We start from the raw sequence: 18236 nt of genomic DNA, 5'->3' as shown, positions 1-18236 counted from the left end.
AATTCAATATCCCGCTTTCGGCGCTACAGATGTACTATGAGCCAAAATGACATTTTGTTGGAGACACATACATTCTCTGCACCAGAACGATCTCGGATCCAGGTTATACACTCTCACAATCACTGCTCGCCCATCGAGATCTGCCCCGTGGAGTCGACTATGTTTGCAGACCACAATTTGGTTGAGCAGCTGGAGTTTTGAAGAGTCAATTTCCTTCGGATGCACATGAATATTGGGAAGGATATTCAGAGATAGGTGATTGGACTTCGACGAAATCGATGGAGGGAGCGGGCATAATGCAGACGAATCGATGAGAAGGAGGCAAAGAACTCGATGCTCAGGCTGTGTCGGCACGGAGCCCCGGAAACGTTCACGACACCACCTGGGAAGGTATGAAGAGCATCATCATCGCACGAACAACGAGGTGCACACATGCACTCCCGTTGGCACGTTGTCCAATCGGATTCGGGCTGTCGCACTGACGAACTCGCAGTAGCACAGGCACTCTCAGGCCGTCAGTGCTGCCAGTGAAGCGGCGAAGATTCCCAACGGGAGCCTAGGTCCCGGACCGAAACACTTGCCCACCGCATATCTGGCTGAAAAGCCAGCATCATTGCCTGAGCGCTGTCATAAACGTTTTTTAAGTTGTCCTATGGCGCCAGGCGAGAGACGCAGAAGCTACGGGAGCAGCGGGGGCTTGAACTGTTCTAGAACGGTAGCCAGGAGCCAGGTGGAAAGCATAGTCAGTAAAGCAGTTAAAGCCATTGTAGCAACAGGACCACGCACCGTGACACCACGCGTAGACGACTGTCCGGGCCCTGTAACTGAGCACCAGCCCGGGCCCGTCGGCTGCCGCTGCAAACAACTAGGGCGTTGAACGCGAGCCGGACAGAGGACACTGCGGCGTTCTGCCCCGTCGTTCTGCCACCCGCCCGGGTGCCAGCGAACGACGCGAAAAGGAAGCCGCGTAAGCACCGCCTCGCGTACGTAACGCTGTGACTGCGTGACACGTCTTTTGCTTCGTACCACCACTCGACCACCGCCAAGGATTTGCTCAGACACGATGGTATTGGCGCATGGATTACTACAAGACCGCGGATCTACGCGGATCCGCCGCAACCCTGCGCCCGGGCCCAGGCCCCCGTTCCTGCCCGGCACGGCTTGTTTACTCAGTGCTCGCAGGCTCAGTCAGCAAGCACTCGTCACTTACAAAGCACCCCGGCGCGGGATACCCGGGAATGTATAAAGCCTGGCTTGACGCTGGTGCCATTCAATGGCTGCCCTCCCCCCGTTTTCCGCTGCGACCACCGCCGAAGAGGCCGCCGACGCGCTCGCGGAGAGCATCCGCGGGAAGAACGGTGCGTGCGCTGACCCGTGGTGGGCGGTAGTCGCTGACATAGAGCAGTAATCGTCACTGGGACGTCGCTCAACGGGATCGGCTTCGAGACCGCGCGTGTGATCGCCAAGCATGCGAGGCTGGTGGTCATTACGGGGCACAGCGATGAGCGGTGTGTCGTCTTTGGGTTGTTTTAATACACCGCTGACATTTCGCGAGGCTGAACCTAGCGGCAGAGGGCATCCGCAAGAGCGTCCCCAGCGCGAACATCCGCACCCTCAACGTCGACCTTGCGTCTCTCGCCGCTGTTCGCAAAGCCGCCGCAGAAGTGAATGCATATACTGAGCCCATCCACGTGCGCAACGATGCAGCTTCTCACTCGCAACCTCCTGACATGGAAAACTCAGGTCCTTATCAACAACGCCGCCAAGCCATGGTGCGACTTCTCGCTGTCTGCCGACGGAATCGAGAGCCAGCTCGCGACGGGGCACGTCGGCCCGTTCCTGCTGACCCACCTCCTCGTGCCGAAGCTCCTGGCCTCCGCCTCCGCCGAGCACACGCCACGTGCGATCTTCGTGTCCAGCATCGCGCAGGCGCTTGAGGGCGGGAAGGGCGTCGACTTCGACATGCTGGTGAAGCCTGATGAAAAGAAATACGACGCGCCGACGGTGTACCACCAGGTGAAGACCGCGAACGTGCTCACGAGTGTGGAGCTGCTACGCCGCACGGGCGGGCGGGTGAAGACGTATAGTCTGCATCCCGGGCGTAAGCCTGCCCCTTTACTATTGAAGAATGGCCCTGACATCTCCCCAGTGATCTACACCAACATGCTCGTCACGCCCCTCGCCATCCCGTTCTTCCAGGCCCTCGGCGCGCTCGACAAGGACGCCAAGCCCACCCCCACCGAACAGCTCTCGTGGAAGACAATCGCGCAGGGCGCCGCCACGTGCGTATTTGTGCCCCTTCAACATCTGAGCATTGGCCTGAATGCCAACAGCACCGTCGTCGCGGCGTTCGACCCGCGGATCGCCGACCGGCCGGGCGCGTACCTCGACGACTGCGCCATCTCCGAGAACGGCGCCGCGCCGCACAGCACGGACCCGGTATGCCCCGCTGGTTTTGCCTTTATTATTCGGCGTACTGATTTGGGCGCAGGAAATCGCGAGGAGGCTGTGGGAGGCGACGGAGGAGCTTGTGGGGGAGAAGTTTGCATTTTGAATTTGAGTCGGCCAGCCATTTGTGTGGATGTCGGTGTATCATCAGGTCTCTGACACGAGCATAATAAACTTGGAGGAAAAACCCAATTGGAGAGTTCACTTTCGGGCGTGCCCGATGGGCGTGGGCCTGCGCCAACGGGCGTGGATGGGCGTGGGCGTGGGTTTTGGCGGGCGATCAAAGCCCACGCCCGTCCATCAGGCCACGCCCATTGGTCGGCTTGGCACGCCCGTTTGTCCTGCTTGGCACGCCGGACAAACGGGCGTGGGCCTTGATATAGTCAGTCCTCTGACTTGTCTGAAGGCTTTTAAAGGGCTTCGTACGGCTCCATCCTTCAGTCGACGAGGCCGGCCGGACTGTGCCAGACCCGCCACTGACCGACTCCGAGTCGGAGCGGACAATAGCTCCACTGGCACGCCAACGGCGCAGCAGACGACGGCGACGAGCGCCAGCTCAGGAGAGCAGGCTACGGTGGGTCCGGTCTGGCGCAGGGGCGGTCATGGGTGTGTCGACGCTGTGCCCGGGTTCCAGGCCCCGGGCTTGCCCCGGCCTGCGCCGACTCAGCGCGCTCGCGAGCCTGCAATCCTGCCGTCCACACGCACAGCTGGCACAAGCCTTAGAGCTTGCAAGGAGCCTGCGTAGAGGTCGAGAGGCTTGCCAAGACAGCTTGGCATCGTGGAAGGCGACGATCAAAGATCTTTGATCGCTGGAAATTACAGTCGACAGGCGCATTCAGATGATGGAGTGCTTTCAAACGGACATCGAGCTATGGTAATAGCTTACTTGTTGCCGACAGTAAGGCGCCGACAGCGTCCCACGCCCGCCCACGCCACGCCCACGCCATCACGGGCGTGCACGCCCGTTGGCGCAGGCCCACGCCGTTTGGCCACGCCCATATGCGATCTCTCACCCGAGAGCTCACTTTTGGGCGTGCCCGATGGGCGTGGGCCTGCGCCAACGGGCGTGGATGGGCGTGGGCGTGGGATTTGGCTGACGATCAAAGCCCACGCCCGTCCATCAGGCGTGCCACGCCCATTGGTCGGCTTGGCACGCCCGTTTGTCCCGCTTGGCACACCGGACAAACGGGCGTGGGCTTCTATATAGCGCAAGTATTAAGACTTGTTACAGGATTTTAAAGGAGCTGGAAGGCTTCATACCACACTATCTTCAGTCGGCGGCGAGATCTGCGAACCGTGCGAGCTGGCGGCCACCGACCATACGCCGTCCGGACCGTGCCAGACCCAACCCGCGACCGACGCAGACCGACGGCGCAGCTGACGACAACGACGAGCACCAGCGGGAACGTGTCGCCGGTGCGCCGGGAAAGAGAACGAGCCATAGCCCGGGCGGGAGACTAAGCTGCGGCGGCCACTGTCTGGCCTGGAGGCTGGCGCAGGGGCGGGCGCGGGTGCAGCATCGACCGCGGCCGCGGCCAGTAACTCTTGGCGGGCCGACGCACCCTTGCGCACCCTTGAGCTCATGTTGAGCACTTGCTCAATTTTGAGACAGCTTGGCCAAGACATCTTGGCACCGTGGTTGACGACGATCAGCACATTTTGATGTGTTTTGATTGAAGCCTCCACGGTGATGCGGACAAGTGACCGCCGCATAACGGTCGTCGAGGCTTCGCGGTCGCCGCCATAGTAGGGGACATAGCCTCTGCGGAGGGTCCCACGCCCGCCCACGCCACGCCCACGCCATCACGGGCGTGCACGCCCATTGGCGCAGGCCCACGCCGTTTGGCCACGCCCATATGCGAAGTCTCATCAGACAACATCTAGATCTGGTATAGGATGGGAAAAAAATTCAAACCAATTTTTGGTTTATGTGGCTGAGTTCCAAAAAAGCGTCGATTGTCTATGATAAACGTCCCACCAGTAACCGCAATATTTTTGCTCTGTGAAAAGAAAGATCGCTGGGTCCCTCCATTACTAAGTGCTGGTCAACGAAAGCAAGACACAGTAGACATCGATCGAGGTCATCTACATACAAGAGTGAGCGAGGAATAGTCCAACGCTTCGCGTCCTCCCGTGATATGAACTTCAGCGGTGGTATGAACATATAGGTTCTATAGGGGTCGGCCTCGAAGGGTAGTTGGAAGGACATGGGCAAGTCGATGGAGGGAGAGAGCAAGGAAGATACGGCGGTGTGAACGAAGCCCCGGAAGCTTTCCTGACCTACCTATCCGCGGTCAATTCATATTGACCGGTTGGCAGCCAGATCGAGATCTGGAAGATTGCTTTGACGCAAGAGCTTCTTTGAATTCGACCGCAGCCATCACTAAGCCCTCAGATTGCAATCGATCGTCGCTGGCTCAGGCACAATGTTTACAAGGAAATCATCACCGTGCGAGGAATCGGGAAACAGGACAACGCACAGATTCAGCGCGATCAGGGCACAATAAGTACTCGTCACTCATGGAGGACGATCAGCATGGATGTACAAATGCCTCCGCAAAGGTTCTGATACGTGCTGAGAGTGTCATCACTGGCAGTATCATCGCACGGTCAACGAGGCGCGTCCACAGACACGGCCTTCGGGACACGGTGTCAACATTGCTGTGGAAGCCAGCCAATCGGAAGGTTGCTCGGTAGAAGGCTGTCTAAAACAAAGTATTTGTCGAGGAATGTCGGATGGGACTTATCGATATCGGACCGGAAGCTGTGGCACACGACGACATAGTTCCAACTTCCGAAGGGTACTCGAGCTCTCTTTCAAGATCAAGCACGATATCTACCTGCAAAAATTGAGATTGCAGGAAAATTCATGCCGAGCTTACTTCAGGCTTCCTTACGTTCGTTTTGTACGGTAATTCAGAGATCTAGAACGATATCAACCTGCTAAGCGTCAGCCACGGTCCACACACGAGAGCGCAGCGAGCGCATTCACTTTCCTCAGCTCTCCCTCCACACGCTTCCGCAACAGCCGCAGAAACTTTACCAACACCGGGAACCCGTCCCGCCGACACGACTCGCAGTCGCCGATCTCGCGGACAGCGCCGACGAGCAGCTCTCCCGCGTCATTTAGCTGTGTGTCGAACGGCAGTAACGGCGCCTTCAGCAGCCGCTCGCCAAGCCAGTCGAGCGTCACGGCGAACCAGCGCGTCGCCGGAGCGAGAGTTTTGCCGGCAAAGGTCCAGTGGCCCATGCGCGGACAGGGCGCGGGGTGGTTCCAGTTGGTGCAGTCGGCCCCGGGGACAGATTCCGAGGGAAGCCAGAGCAGCAACGTTGTCGCGTTGGCAGCGAGAGAGGCGCAGGTGGCGTGATACGTGAGGAGCGCGGGGTAGGTCGACGAGGGGAGAGGTGTTCGAGGAGAGGCGAGCCTGTGAGGGCGGTTGGTGTGTTGGAGTTGGAAAGAGGCTGGTTGCGGCTGCTTCCTGGGGGGAGATTGACGAACTCGCGGAGCGGGAGTCGAAGGGTCGTCCATGCTGCTTCTCTCGCAATGTCGTGCCAACGCAGTCCACATGCGACAACAAAAACCCCGACAACGTCAGCATTGGTCGTTGAGGACAGATGTTCGCGGAGCAAACGTTTTCCGAGGGGCGCCACGGAATCTACTTGGTATTTGGAAATCAAGGCCTCCAGAACTAGACGCAGGTCGTCCAGGGGGTACATCGAGTGGTCTTCTCCATCCAAAAAGAACGAGCCATTCGGGTACAAGAAGCGCAGTGCCTTGTCTAGAACAGCCGCTCGCTCAGAAACATCGACGACAGGCAGTGCCTCGTTTCCGTCAGTCGTCACAGCGGGTCCAGGCCGCTGCGCCAGCGAAAACATGTCGGCGAAGACGGGAGAAGCGAGCGCCAGCACGGCCTTGTGCACGGAAAAGTCGGTGGGCGGGACGTCGCTGCTGCGGAGCACGACGTCGGGTCTGGGTGCGGTCTCGTTAGGCGGAGCGGGGGCGAATGGGTGGGCGGCGTTTGTGGCCATGGGCGGCAAGAGCAAGGACCGCGGAGGTCGTGACCGCGTTACCGCCGCCTTACGTCATTTTTTTTCTTCCTTGACGACGACGACGATGGACCAAGACGAACGCCGCTTTCTTGGAGTGGAGGCTGAGACCGCTGGATGAGTCTGTCCAGCTGTGTCGCCGCTGCGACCTCTCTCTCGCCGCTGCCTCCTCCGAGACTTTCGCGGGCTTGCCGACCCAGTGGCTTGCGCGCAGTAGCCCACGCACGCGCGGTCTACAGATAAGTTGGAGACAATTTGGAGACTCGGCATATACTTGGATTATGGTGCGTTCTCGCCCTCCATTACCAGCTCCACGAAAGCTGACTTTCATCTCATTTCCCTTATGCAAAAGGAGGACTTGACTCGATAACACCACGAGCACGGGCAGTGAACCAGAGTCGAGGCGGAAATCAGCGAGTAAAACAAGACTCCCGAACAATGAGTTAAACCTGGATATTGCGCACTCCCGAGACGATCGAGGACTCAACAACGGCGTACCCAGATCCAAATACACGGCGTCTCTGGGAAATGTGCAAGTGTGCTTCCGCATCTCTTTGAGTACCCACACTGACATCCGATAACTTTCTGCAAACTATACGTTCAATTATTCAGCCGTGTAAACATCCGCGCCGACAGCAGCACCTCGACCTCAACCTTCACCCTACGTGCAACATCCGCGTCTACGCGTCCTCTGATATTCGGCCCAACCAGCTTCTCTGGATCGGTAATCGTGTTGTGGCAGTGGACCAAAAAGCTGATTGTTTGCAGATTCTCAAGCCGCCGCAGCTCGCTGTTGAGGTGCGCCCAGTCGAGCGCGTCGAGCATGTAGATGTAATCGATCGTCAGAACGAGCGTCAGCGTTTGCAGCGCCTTTGTTGCGGTTGCGAGCAGGGCCCACGGCGCATGCAGGCGGGTACGGCTTGGCGCGTGGAAACGACGCAGGCCGATGTGAAGTGTCAAGTCGGCCAGATGCGGGGCATGCACAGCAAGCGGGAGATGTGTGCGCGCCTCTTGCTCGGTGACGTGATTCAGCAGCGCTAAATCGAGTTGTCGGAGATTGGGCCCGACGGCGGCAAGCAGTGCCCCTACGGCAGGGAGAGCGGAGGGCCAGAGTGTGCCTGCTTCCAGGGTGCGGAAGGCCGCTGGAGGGGAATTGGCAAGCCACCGCGCGATATACCCGAATGGATTGCCGTCGTCGGAACGTATCTTCGTCCGAACTACGGCAAGGGTGGTTGGTGGTGGCAATGCACCGTCGTGAGCCGCAGATGTCTCGTCTCCGTCAGTCAAGAACGCCCCTTGCACCGCGACTTCTTCCAAATGCACGAGTCGGCCGACGAGCGCCGTAAAGTCGGCCGGTGAGCCGAAGGTCGTGAATATCGAGACAATCTTGACGAGATTTGGAAAGACGTTAGCGAGCATGTCAAGCGCTTCAGTCGGAACCCCGACCCAAGACACGAAGCACAGATGTAGGCGGCGCACGTGCGAGAGCGCCGCCAGTCGCGGGACCAGGTCACGGAAGGCGTCCGCAGAGTCAAGGTCCGTGTCAGGTCGGTTGATCGACAATGTGTGGACGTGCGGGAGGAACGTGAGCGCCTCCGGGGTCGTCAACAGCTCGAGAAATGGGTCGTAGTTCTTGTCCCGCAGCACCACTTCGCCGAACAGGAGTGGGCGGCTCAGCGCAAGCCAGCCTCTATTCACGAGCCCACAGGCTGCGAGAGAGGGTACGTCGTCGTGCAGGTGTTGGATGAAGAGGTCGTCGAGCTCGGGAGGAAATATCGCCAAGCTCATCGTGGTTAGAAGTAGGGCTGGGGATTGATCGATTTTAGCCTGGTATTGATACGGTATCAATAGCCAGCCACGGTCGTATGGTATTGTACCAGTATCAGTATTAATCAATGTATTGATTGTATTGATGGGTATTGATGGTATTAATGATGTATTGATGGTTTTTTGATCTACGACCAAGAAGGAGAGCCTACCACATCCGAGCTTTGGCATCCAACTTCACCGCAACCCATTCCTTCGCAGCCTGTTCCTTTTGTTGTACCTGTTTCTGAGTAATTGGTGCCAGAGGCTTTCCGTCATATCGCGCAAGCAGTTTGGGGGTGTCAAGATTAACCAGTTCTTCGATGTCGAGACGTAGTGCAGTTGCTGCATCTCCATATATGCCGCCGCTACTTAGAAGAGACAGGGCTGCGAGCGTGACAGTGACAGCGTCAAATGACTCGGCTATCAGAGCCGAGTAAATTATATCCTTATCATAAGTCGGGGTCGAGACTTTTGGTAACATAAATATTTCGAGCTACACAGGTGTAGCCTAACATTCGACCCAGTAAAATGTTCTCAAGAAAGTGAATCACGCGCCCGCTCACGAACATTACTATTACCCCACTCTGTACTAAGTATATTTTCAACAATTTCCAGATTTTTTGGACAATTTCATCAAATTTAGTAAAATTTTGAAAAAGATTTCTTAGCCAACAGAAATTTTATGAAATTTGAAACAATTTCTCAGGGAGCTTTTTCCTGATGATGTTACAAATTGGTAAGTGTACATGAACAACAGCAAAGCCCAAGCCGACATTTACACTATATTAGTGTTGACTAGGGCCGGGCCCAAGCCCTGAAGCCCAGCCCGGCCAAGCCCTCGGAAGCCCGGCCCAGGCCCGGCCCTGGGGTGGGGCTTTAAGGAGGGCTTCAGGCCCCAAGCCCTCCAAGCCCCGCCTTAGCCGAGGGCCGGGGCTCGGCTTCCTCCCAAGCCCGAGCCCTGGCAAGCCCGGCCCTAAACAGGGCTTGGCAGGGCAGCCCGGCCCTAGACAACACTACACTATATACACTATCAACCACTGGCATCGTTGCGCTACAACCCCGCTGCAGCGACGCACTCATACTCACATCGCACAAGTTCCACAAGTCGTTCTACCCAACGATTAAACATCACAAATCGCGAAAACAGCCTTGTACGCTCTCGAGCTCAAGCCTCACAATAACATTGACTTGATCTGGACAGTGTATGTGTATCCCGCGCTCGCGCGAAAGAATTCAGGGCCAACTAGTCGTCCGTTCCGAGTCGGTCCCACAGGCCGCCGCAGACATTCATGCGACTGCATAGTGTAGGAGATGGGTACTACTTATGGGAAGGGATAGGGTATGGAGGCGGGCAGACAACAGAGAAATGAGTTTTACGACTCGGAGGTGTGTTGTCTCCGCCCTCATTTCAAGTTCATCCTCCCTAACGCCGAGTGTTTCGAGCAAAGCAGTTACTTACATATGTGGGTAATTCATTGGCATTCTGGGCTCCATTCACCTGTCCCCGCGGTCCTACTCACGAATTCAAATAGACGTCCACATTTGTCAGTACACGGCTGTCCTCCATGAATGCTGTGGCTCATGCGGCAATCTTCCTCGCCGCGGGCCCGCCAATCATACCGCCGACCAACAAATCTGGGTTGGGCACGGTAAAATTCCCGAAGCACCCCTCTGCAAAGTCGATCTCCCGTATGCGCTGCTTCATCCCCGCAACGAAGGCCTTGAGCGGGCAGAGGCCCGATGTGGAGGCCGCGCAGCCCGCAATGCCGGTCAGCGGAACGACGGCATCGTTGAGCAACCAGCGGATGTGCGTTGGAGAAGACGCAGGGGAGGCGGGGGAGGGGCAGGAGAGGACTTGGCCAACGAGATTCGCGCCAAACGGCGAGATTTGGTTCACAATATACGACTGAGACGATTAATCAGTTGAATTGCAAAGGACTAGCACATACACGATCTTTTGGTATGTGTGTAGAGGGGAGGGGTCCTGTCCGTGCCATGCTGGTGAAGTTCATAGCCACAACGACTGCAACCATCAGCGTCAACAAAAATGAGGGCCGATCCTGGGACTGGACGAACTTGCGCTTATAACCGTGTCGTGAGTCGCGTCGACGTAAATTGGCTGGTCCAGTGGGAAGGTGATGTTGCTGCCCACGATGGTCGCGTTCGTTGTTGTCGTCGATGCTGCAATGCTGGGCGGTGTCTCAGAAAGGGCTCCCCCGGATAGGAGAGAGGAATGTACCGTTCCCCACTCAGCCGAGACACCAGCTCTTGCACCCATCCAACACCTTGTGCCGCGACCGCCGGGTTTCCAGGCCCGTTGTCATACCTGTAGAAATTAAGTTCCTGAGAGGAGGCCGATGCCAGTGGGGGAAAGAAACGTACCAGAAGGATAAGTCCACCGAGTACTCATATCCATTCCACTCCTCCTCCGTGAACAGGTCGCAGAACGCGGAGTAGCCAAGCGCAACAGTCTCGTATGCGCACGTTTGTTGCATAGCGAACAGCCACGTCGCGTTCAGCGCCAGGCCAGACAAGTGCGGCGCGAGGCTGAGATGAAATAAGCTTCGTCAAACAGATAGGTCGAATGGGTGGACGACGCACCGCTTTTGAGCGTTTTTGAGGTAAACCTCTGCCCACGCATTGGTAAAATTACTTGCGATACCCGCGACGGCGTTGTTCGCATTGGCACATTGCTCATACGGAGCCAAGGTGCCTGTTAAAATCCCATCCAGTCTGAGATCTCATAGGAGAAAATGCGTACTGTTGAACCCCAGCGCCTCGATCTCGATGAGCTGGTGGTAATCCTTCGCAAAGTCCTGCACGCCGAAGAAGCCGGCGGCAAAATGAAGCGCCGAATCAAGCATGCGTTCTATAGGAAAGCAATCAGATTCAGGAGTGCGCCACGGTCGGAGGAATCCTACCCTCGGAAGTCGTGCGCCAGACGGGCAGCTTGCTGAAGCCTTTCAGAAGGTCGCCTGAACGGAGTTAGTCGAGGCACGGCCGCCGAAGGATCAAAACTCGCCATATTTGACGCGGAATCCCACACCCAGTTCGAACCTGTTTATAATTAGCTCTCCGTCCCACGCATCCGAACGCAGAACACACGCACATTTGACCCCTCCCGAACGGCGTGAGTATTTCTGCTCCGAGTTTATATGTCCAAGTATTCAAAAAGGCGAGCGGCCCGCTAGCGCTGAGCTTTCCAGAGGCTGCAACAGCATTGAGAGCAGCGGCGAACTTCGACGGCGCAGCCCCGGTTGTTGGGTATCGCGCGCCATGGCGGTGAAGAAGATGGACCTGGTTGAGGGAGCACCCAGCGGGCAGGCGCGGCGAGCCATTTGCGACGCCAAATGCTGATTTTGTTGAAGCCGAAGAGGAAGACGGCGAGCGGAATGGCGAGAGGTTACCCCAGGAATGGATGACCGAGAAGCCAGACAAAGACGGCGCGTGGTCCTCCGTTCCGGGCTCGACAAGCGGGAACGTATTGTCGTAGACAGGAGAGACGGGGGCGGTGGCAATTGCCAAGGCTTCGTCGCCGGCTAAGCAGTTGAAGTCAGTCGCAAACTCGGAGGATAAACGAGCAGGGAGCGCACTTGGAGTTGGCCCAAACACGTTGATTTGGGTCCCATCCGGAAAGTCCGAAGCGTTTTCGGTCACGCTTGCTCCAGTTGGCGGGAACGCGAAGGTCTGGGTCGACCCAACGAAGGAGGATGCTTTTGAGGCCTTGTCAGTCGTGCCAGAAGCTAACTGGGCAGAGAGGAGGACGAGCGAAGCGACGGGAAGCAGCATCGCGTGAAGCGGGGCCATGAGAAGCCGGGATGACTGGCTCTTTTATTGGTGAAAAAGTGTGTGTGCGTCGTACGATTGTACGTTAAGGCGAACGTGCGCTTGTCGAGCTAAAAATAGTGTTCGCTGTTCCACATGCGGCGGCGGTCGTGAAGGGTAATTGAGGTCTGGTCAGGAACGCATTGGTGCATAGACTCCGGAGAGAAGCGGCATTTGGTACCGTGTATGAAGAAGCGCCGGCATGGTGGTGCAGAAGAGAAGAGCAGAAGATTTGTCATCTCGGCTGAGATCGCGCGATCAGCCGGATGACGGCACTGATGATCATAATCGAAGCTTGTCAGGACGATAAGACCATGCGACATGTCCGACATGTATTGGTGTTTTGTGGTTGCCCAAAAGAATTAAGCAAAAATTCTCCCAAAAAGGAAAGAGAAAAGAAAGGGAATTGTAAGATTCTGGATAATGCCCGTGTTATATACATATACTATACTATTTCAATTATTTCCTCACCCCCATGGTGCATATATCACATGTTTGTTGTGCCTTTCCAAATTCCCACTGGCAACTTTAGTTCAGAGTCAGTTTGAAAAATTGCCTTTAAGGGTTAGGCAAAGTTTCGCCAGATGCACATGACTAAGAGAAACATATATTGGGCACAGCCATACATCATGAAGTATTCAAAAAATTAAAATACTGTACACTACTGCTTCTGTATATGTATACTGTATATTTTGTTATATGGCTTGTGATTGGAATATTTGCTTTTAAAAAGTTTTAAGCTACTATAGTAAATGTACTTATATCACTTGATACTGTGACGTGACGTCGACAGTTTACTATAGCAATAAACAGGATATATATGCTTTAGTCTTTGCTTAACTTGTTGAAGTACTGTAGTATTTAAATTGTTTTGTCAGTCATATGTCACGCCCCTGGCTGATCCAACAAAAAAAAATTTGTTTGTCACAGGATGTGGACAAGTGCGACAAAATGGTTCGGCTGAAAGCAGCTCAGGCCAAAGCTGCTACTGTATACGTAAGTGTACTTAATTCTTACATTTCATTCCACATTATAGGCTGCAACAGATTGAGAAACATTGAATATCACTGGCTCATACCACAGTTTAACCCAACCTAATGATTTACTGTGAATGCCTAGCTAAATGAAAGCTCCCCACAAGTGTCTATACCTGTTAGGCAATAGCATGAGTAAACCCCTGGGTATCCAGAGTCTTACTCATACTCATACCTGCACAGCCACTATACACATACCCATGGGTATGAGTATGAGTAGTCATGGATATGGGTATGGGTTTTACTCATGGGTAGTATCAATTCTAAACCCTAAAAGACTTATATATTGTCTAGTTTAACTCCATTTTATCCTATCTGTCCTCTAACTCAGGCTTATCCTTACATCCTCTTTATATAGATGACTTATTAGGTGATACACGGTGTACAAAAAAGTAACCGGACGATTCAATTGTAAATGACATCAGTCGTGGGGCCGCCCCGACGCGGTCTCTAGTCAGCCACAACCATGCCCAAGTCCTCCCAGTCTCATCGGAGACCTCGTCCCTCATCCAAGCAGCTCGATACACCCAAAAAGAACCGCTTCATTGGCTCCATGATGGCCAACGAGAACATCTCTGAGAACGCGCGTCTGCATGACATTGCCAAGTCAACAGCGGGCGATCTGTGGTCCAAATGGCAGACACATGGGACGACAAACGAGCTCCTGCGAGGCGGCCAACCCCGCGAAACCGACGAGAACACGCTCCCGGAGGCGATTGCCGCATCGACAGGCTCGGTCGAGACTCGTCGCAGACCGCTTTTCGGGACATTGCCAACGACGTCTCCGCGGATGTTGGCGCTGAGACAGTACGCCTGCTGCTTGCCTCCGATGGTTACCATCGCCGCGTTGCCCAAAAGGTCCCCGCGCTGAGCAAGACAACCCGGGCGAGAAGACTGGCGTGGGCAAAGGAGCACGCAGCGCGCAAGTACGACGAATTTGGACATGTCTTGTGGTCCGACGAGGCCTACGTCATCCTCGGCGAGAGTCCACGACGCATCTACGTGACGCGGAAGCCGGGGGAGGAGATGCTGGAGGAGTGTTTGGTGGAGGTTGCGAAGCAGTCGTCGGTGCGAGCGATGGTCTGGTCCTGTATTGCGAAAGGGCAGAAGGGGCCCCTGGTGATTCTGGAGTATCCTGGGGGCAAGGGTGGCGGGATGACGGCGCTGCGCTATCGCGACCAGGCTCTCGAGCCTATTTTACAGCACTTTTTTGCTGATCTTCAGCTCGACGACGGTGAAATGATGTTTCAGCAAGATGGGGCAGCCTCACATCGCGCGAAAATCACCCAGAAATGGCTCGCTGACCACGAAATCCCCATCTTCCCCCATCCCGCGACATCTCCGGACGTGTCTCCCATCGAACCTTGCTGGTGGGAGCTAAAAAAGCGTCTCCGAGCACGCACACCACAGCCAAGGAACTACGAGGAGCTCAAACAGGCACTCAAGGAGGAATGGGACGCAATTCCACAGCGCGACATCGACAAATACATCGATCGCATGCCCAAGATTGTTGACGCCGTCATTGCCGCCGAGGGCGGCCACACCCGCTATTAACCACTATTTCGGACAAATTCCCTTTATTACTTGTCATATGTACCCATACAAGTTGTATCTGTAGTGCCTGCATCAAAAGAATGCGAGTTCACAATATCCGAATTCAGCGTGCCGTTACTTTTTTGGACACCTAGTATATGATCTTTATATGATATATCTTATCTAATCTACCCATGGGTCATGTGCCCATGGGTTGGCAGGTAGGGAATTTGCAATCTATACCCATATCCATGCAGGTAAAACCCATGTACCCATGCGGGTCTGCCACCGATCCTGCCCACTTATCTCCTCTAGTTACATCCTCAGGGGGGGGAAGCTCTAACTAGAGGGGATAATAAATATCTGCTGTGTTTTCTTAAACTCCTTTCTGGATGTTAGTAGATAGGATGTTAGTAGACAGGGAGTCTTTGGGGGGGGAAGGGGAGGCCGGCTGGGGGAAGCGGGCTGGGGGAGCGGGCTGGCCGGAGCATCAATGGATGATCACCGGATGACACGATGATGGTGAAGGTCATCATCACTGTCTACTGTCAAGTCCCGCCCTCTGCCCGCCCTCCCCCACCTCATCTCATCACTGGCATCAAAGTTGCTGATGGCTGTTGATCTTGGGTCGCCCATGGTCCTGCCCGCCGTCCCGATCTGATGGCGCATCAAAAACGAAAGTTGTGAATACTCTGCTGCTACCAAATGTACAAACTGTTTATCAATAGCTTGAGTAGTTAAGGAGATATAAGCCTTTTGATCCAGTGATGGCTGAGTCTGAAGTTAGTAGACATCTCTTATAAGGGATATTTGGAGGATTTTAGTATAGTATGGTAGGGCAATTTATTATTTGGGTGTCAATATATAAGTCTCTATAGAAGGTGTTGGGACTGTCAGTAGAGGATCTGAGACATAGTTGGCAAGGAGGGTGCATACAATTTATGATGTGCACTAACCTTGGTTGGGAGGGCATCTGGCGGAGGGGAGGGGAGGTTGACAGATAGGCCATAGAATGTCTTTCATCCTGCGGAAGTCCTGCACTTATGATAATATAGTTAATCATGTCTACTAACTTCCCTAGCACAGAAGTTAGTGGACATCTTTCACCACTTTGGTTAAGGAAGTAGCTGGTAGAGGAATACTATTGCCACTTTAGTTAACCATGTCCACTAACTTCTGTACACAGAAGTTAGTAGACATATTTTATAACTTTGGTTGAGGAAGCAGCTGAAAATGCACAAGTGTGAGATGTCAGGCCATGGAGGGTCTACTTGGAGCACTTTTATCCTGCAGAAATCCTAAATTCATCATAATATAGTTGAGCATGTCTACTAACTTCTGTACCTGTGAAGTTAGTGGACATCTTCAGCCACTTTGGTTGAGAAAGCAGCTAGTGGAGGGATATATGATATGACAGGTTCATTGACATCTTTTTTCTGCTACTGAAGTCCCAAATTGATGATAGTTTAGTTGACCATGTCCACTAACTGTCAGGAACAGGGCCGGCCCGGGCCCACGTGACGGTCTCCTGCCAGTCTGACAAGTGTGGGAAAGATGGTTCACCCCCCATAGCTGGGTGGTTGGCAACCAGGCAGCGTAGATGGTGCCACTGCTGCAATAGAGAGCAGGGTAGGGACAACTCGGGGCGACTCGAGACGCCCCGCTGTCACGTTGTGTGACAGCGGTGTCACAGGATACGAGTAGTCGCCTAGAGTGTCCTGCCCCTGCTGAAGGGAATGAGTCCATAGCCAAAGAGTGCTGCCTAGTAGAGTCGGTGCCCAAGACATAGGGCAAGGCATAGGCTGGGCCAGTTGAACAAGCCGTTCGGGCGGGGCGTGACGTAACGCGGTCACGCCCGACGGTTCAGGGGGTCGAGGGGGGTCGCCCCGCAGCGGGGGGCTGCGGGCCCGAGACCTCTGGAGCGCTTGAGAAGGGTTGCCAGTCCAAGGGGCAACATATCTCCTTTCCTGGAGAAACGAGTCGCTGTGGCTCCTAGACACCGCGTGACGGCGCGGTGTGACGCGTGACATACGGGCCCGATCGGGCCCGCACTCTCCCATCGCCCCGTACCAGGGGAACCCAGAGCTTGAGGCTAGAGAGCAAGAAGAAGTGGCTAGGACAAGGGTGAACATAAGAGACAAGAGCCTGAGCTGTCCAGCCCAACCAAGGGCTCAGGTCAATGGGGCAAGCTAGCCTGGAGTGTTGGAAGTCGTCTAGACGCCCCTTTCCTAGGGTATGGTCGCAGCAACCCCGCTCTAGGGGACCAGGCCGGAGTAGGGTTCAAAGGAAGAGACTTCAATGCTAAACCTAAGGTACAGGAGTAATACTGTAGTCTTTATATACTGTGGGCGCTAGGGGCCGATCGGGCCCGCTGAGGGTCGATCAGAAGGGAGCAGGGGATGTCTCTGGTCGTCCCTGGTCGCTCCGCTAGGAGCCCAGGGACCATTCCTCTGGAAAGGAGCCATGCTAAAGTCGACACTAAGGAGTGTCTGGCAATGCAACAGTAAGGAGCTCCCTCCTGATCTCTGTGGTTGTCTGGGGCCGATTGGGCCCGCTGTCAAGGGCGTCCGGCGGCGCATCATGATCCCTGATGGCGGGTCATGATGGCTTGATGGCTGACTAAAGCGCGATCCGTGATTATGTCCCTTCTCTGGGATATTAGTGTTGTTGCTCAGTGCTTTGAGCTTGTGAATATATGAGGGCTTGTCAAGCCCTAGGGCTCTAAGGGTGGTGAGGGCCCGTCGGGCCGTATAGGGCCCGACGGCCCGACCCGAACCATCACACTAACTTCCCTGTACAGAAGTTAGTAGACATCTTCCACTACTTTGGTTGAGAAAGCAGCAGGCATGTAACATGATAAGTTATGGAAGGTCTACTGGCATATCTCTTATACCATTGAAGTCCACATAATAATATAGGTAAGCATGTCTACTAACTTCTGTGTCAGGAAGTTAGTAGACATCTTTCACCACTTTGGTTGAGAAAGCAGACAGGGGGGAGACATGTGTCATGCAAGGCCATAGGAGGTCTACTGGAATGCCTTTTATCCTGCTGAAGTTCTGCATTTGTGATAGTGTAGTTGACACAGAAGTTAGTAGACAGGAAATTAGTGGATATCTTCCACCCCTTTAGTTGATAAAGCAGCTGGGCTAAGGGGAGGACATGTGTCATGTCTGGCAATGGAAAGCTCACTGGGAACTCTTCCATGCTATAAATTTATAATAGTTATATTGTTGGAAGTTAGTGGACACCTTCAGTTTGCAAGGCCCCCCTTGCCATCCAGGATGTCTACTAACCCCCCTGGAGTAGAGATTAGTGGATAGTGCCTAATTTTTAGCACACATACTATTTATCACCCTCAAGCTGCAGATGGCTTGAGGTGATACTAGCTATCACAGAAGATCAGAGACAGATATTATAGTTTGAAGATGTCTACTAACTTCCCTGACATGAAAGTTAGTGGACATGGGCTATATATGTCTTTGATTGACCTGTTGAAGAATATGCAAGGTGCCTGGTGGACTTTATATGATATGAAAT

General features: G+C 54.5%; 3 protein-coding genes across 3 annotated transcripts; 2 read left to right on the top strand and 1 right to left on the bottom strand.

Annotated features, from left to right (window-relative positions):
- Positions 1 to 1273: 1273 nt before the first annotated feature.
- MIND_01250300 (Short-chain dehydrogenase/reductase family protein) lies at positions 1274 to 2554 on the top strand (the record flags this gene model as incomplete). The annotated part of the gene is made up of 7 exons (XM_037368988.1): positions 1274 to 1358; positions 1406 to 1508; positions 1556 to 1691; positions 1744 to 2101; positions 2150 to 2282; positions 2334 to 2439; positions 2492 to 2554. 7 exons carry the CDS (start codon positions 1274 to 1276, stop codon positions 2552 to 2554), a joined length of 984 nt encoding a protein of 327 aa, XP_037214956.1.
- A 6470-nt stretch (positions 2555 to 9024) lies between these two features.
- MIND_01250200 (uncharacterized protein) lies at positions 9025 to 10231 on the top strand (the record flags this gene model as incomplete). Its single annotated transcript, XM_037368987.1, has 7 exons — positions 9025 to 9040; positions 9225 to 9349; positions 9401 to 9455; positions 9506 to 9564; positions 9608 to 9690; positions 9756 to 9767; positions 9837 to 10231. 7 exons carry the CDS (start codon positions 9025 to 9027, stop codon positions 9871 to 9873), a joined length of 387 nt encoding a protein of 128 aa, XP_037214955.1. The 3' UTR covers positions 9874 to 10231.
- Positions 9884 to 12111, bottom strand: MIND_01250100 (Acid phosphatase; the record flags this gene model as incomplete). The annotated part of the gene is made up of 11 exons (XM_037368986.1): positions 9884 to 10210; positions 10254 to 10327; positions 10381 to 10493; positions 10544 to 10630; positions 10687 to 10851; positions 10906 to 11017; positions 11066 to 11173; positions 11226 to 11279; positions 11327 to 11361; positions 11414 to 11843; positions 11898 to 12111. The coding sequence occupies 11 exons, from the start codon at positions 12109 to 12111 to the stop codon at positions 9884 to 9886; spliced, it is 1719 nt and encodes a 572-aa protein (XP_037214954.1).
- Positions 12112 to 18236: the final 6125 nt, after the last annotated feature.

Source organism: Mycena indigotica, assembly GCF_014461135.1.
Source record: "Mycena indigotica strain 171206Taipei chromosome Unknown Mind.scaff0012, whole genome shotgun sequence".
Lineage (NCBI taxonomy): Eukaryota > Fungi > Basidiomycota > Agaricomycetes > Agaricales > Mycenaceae > Mycena > Mycena indigotica.
The sequence above is the reverse complement of the archived record's forward strand: the minus strand, read 5'-3'. Positions and strand labels throughout refer to the sequence as shown.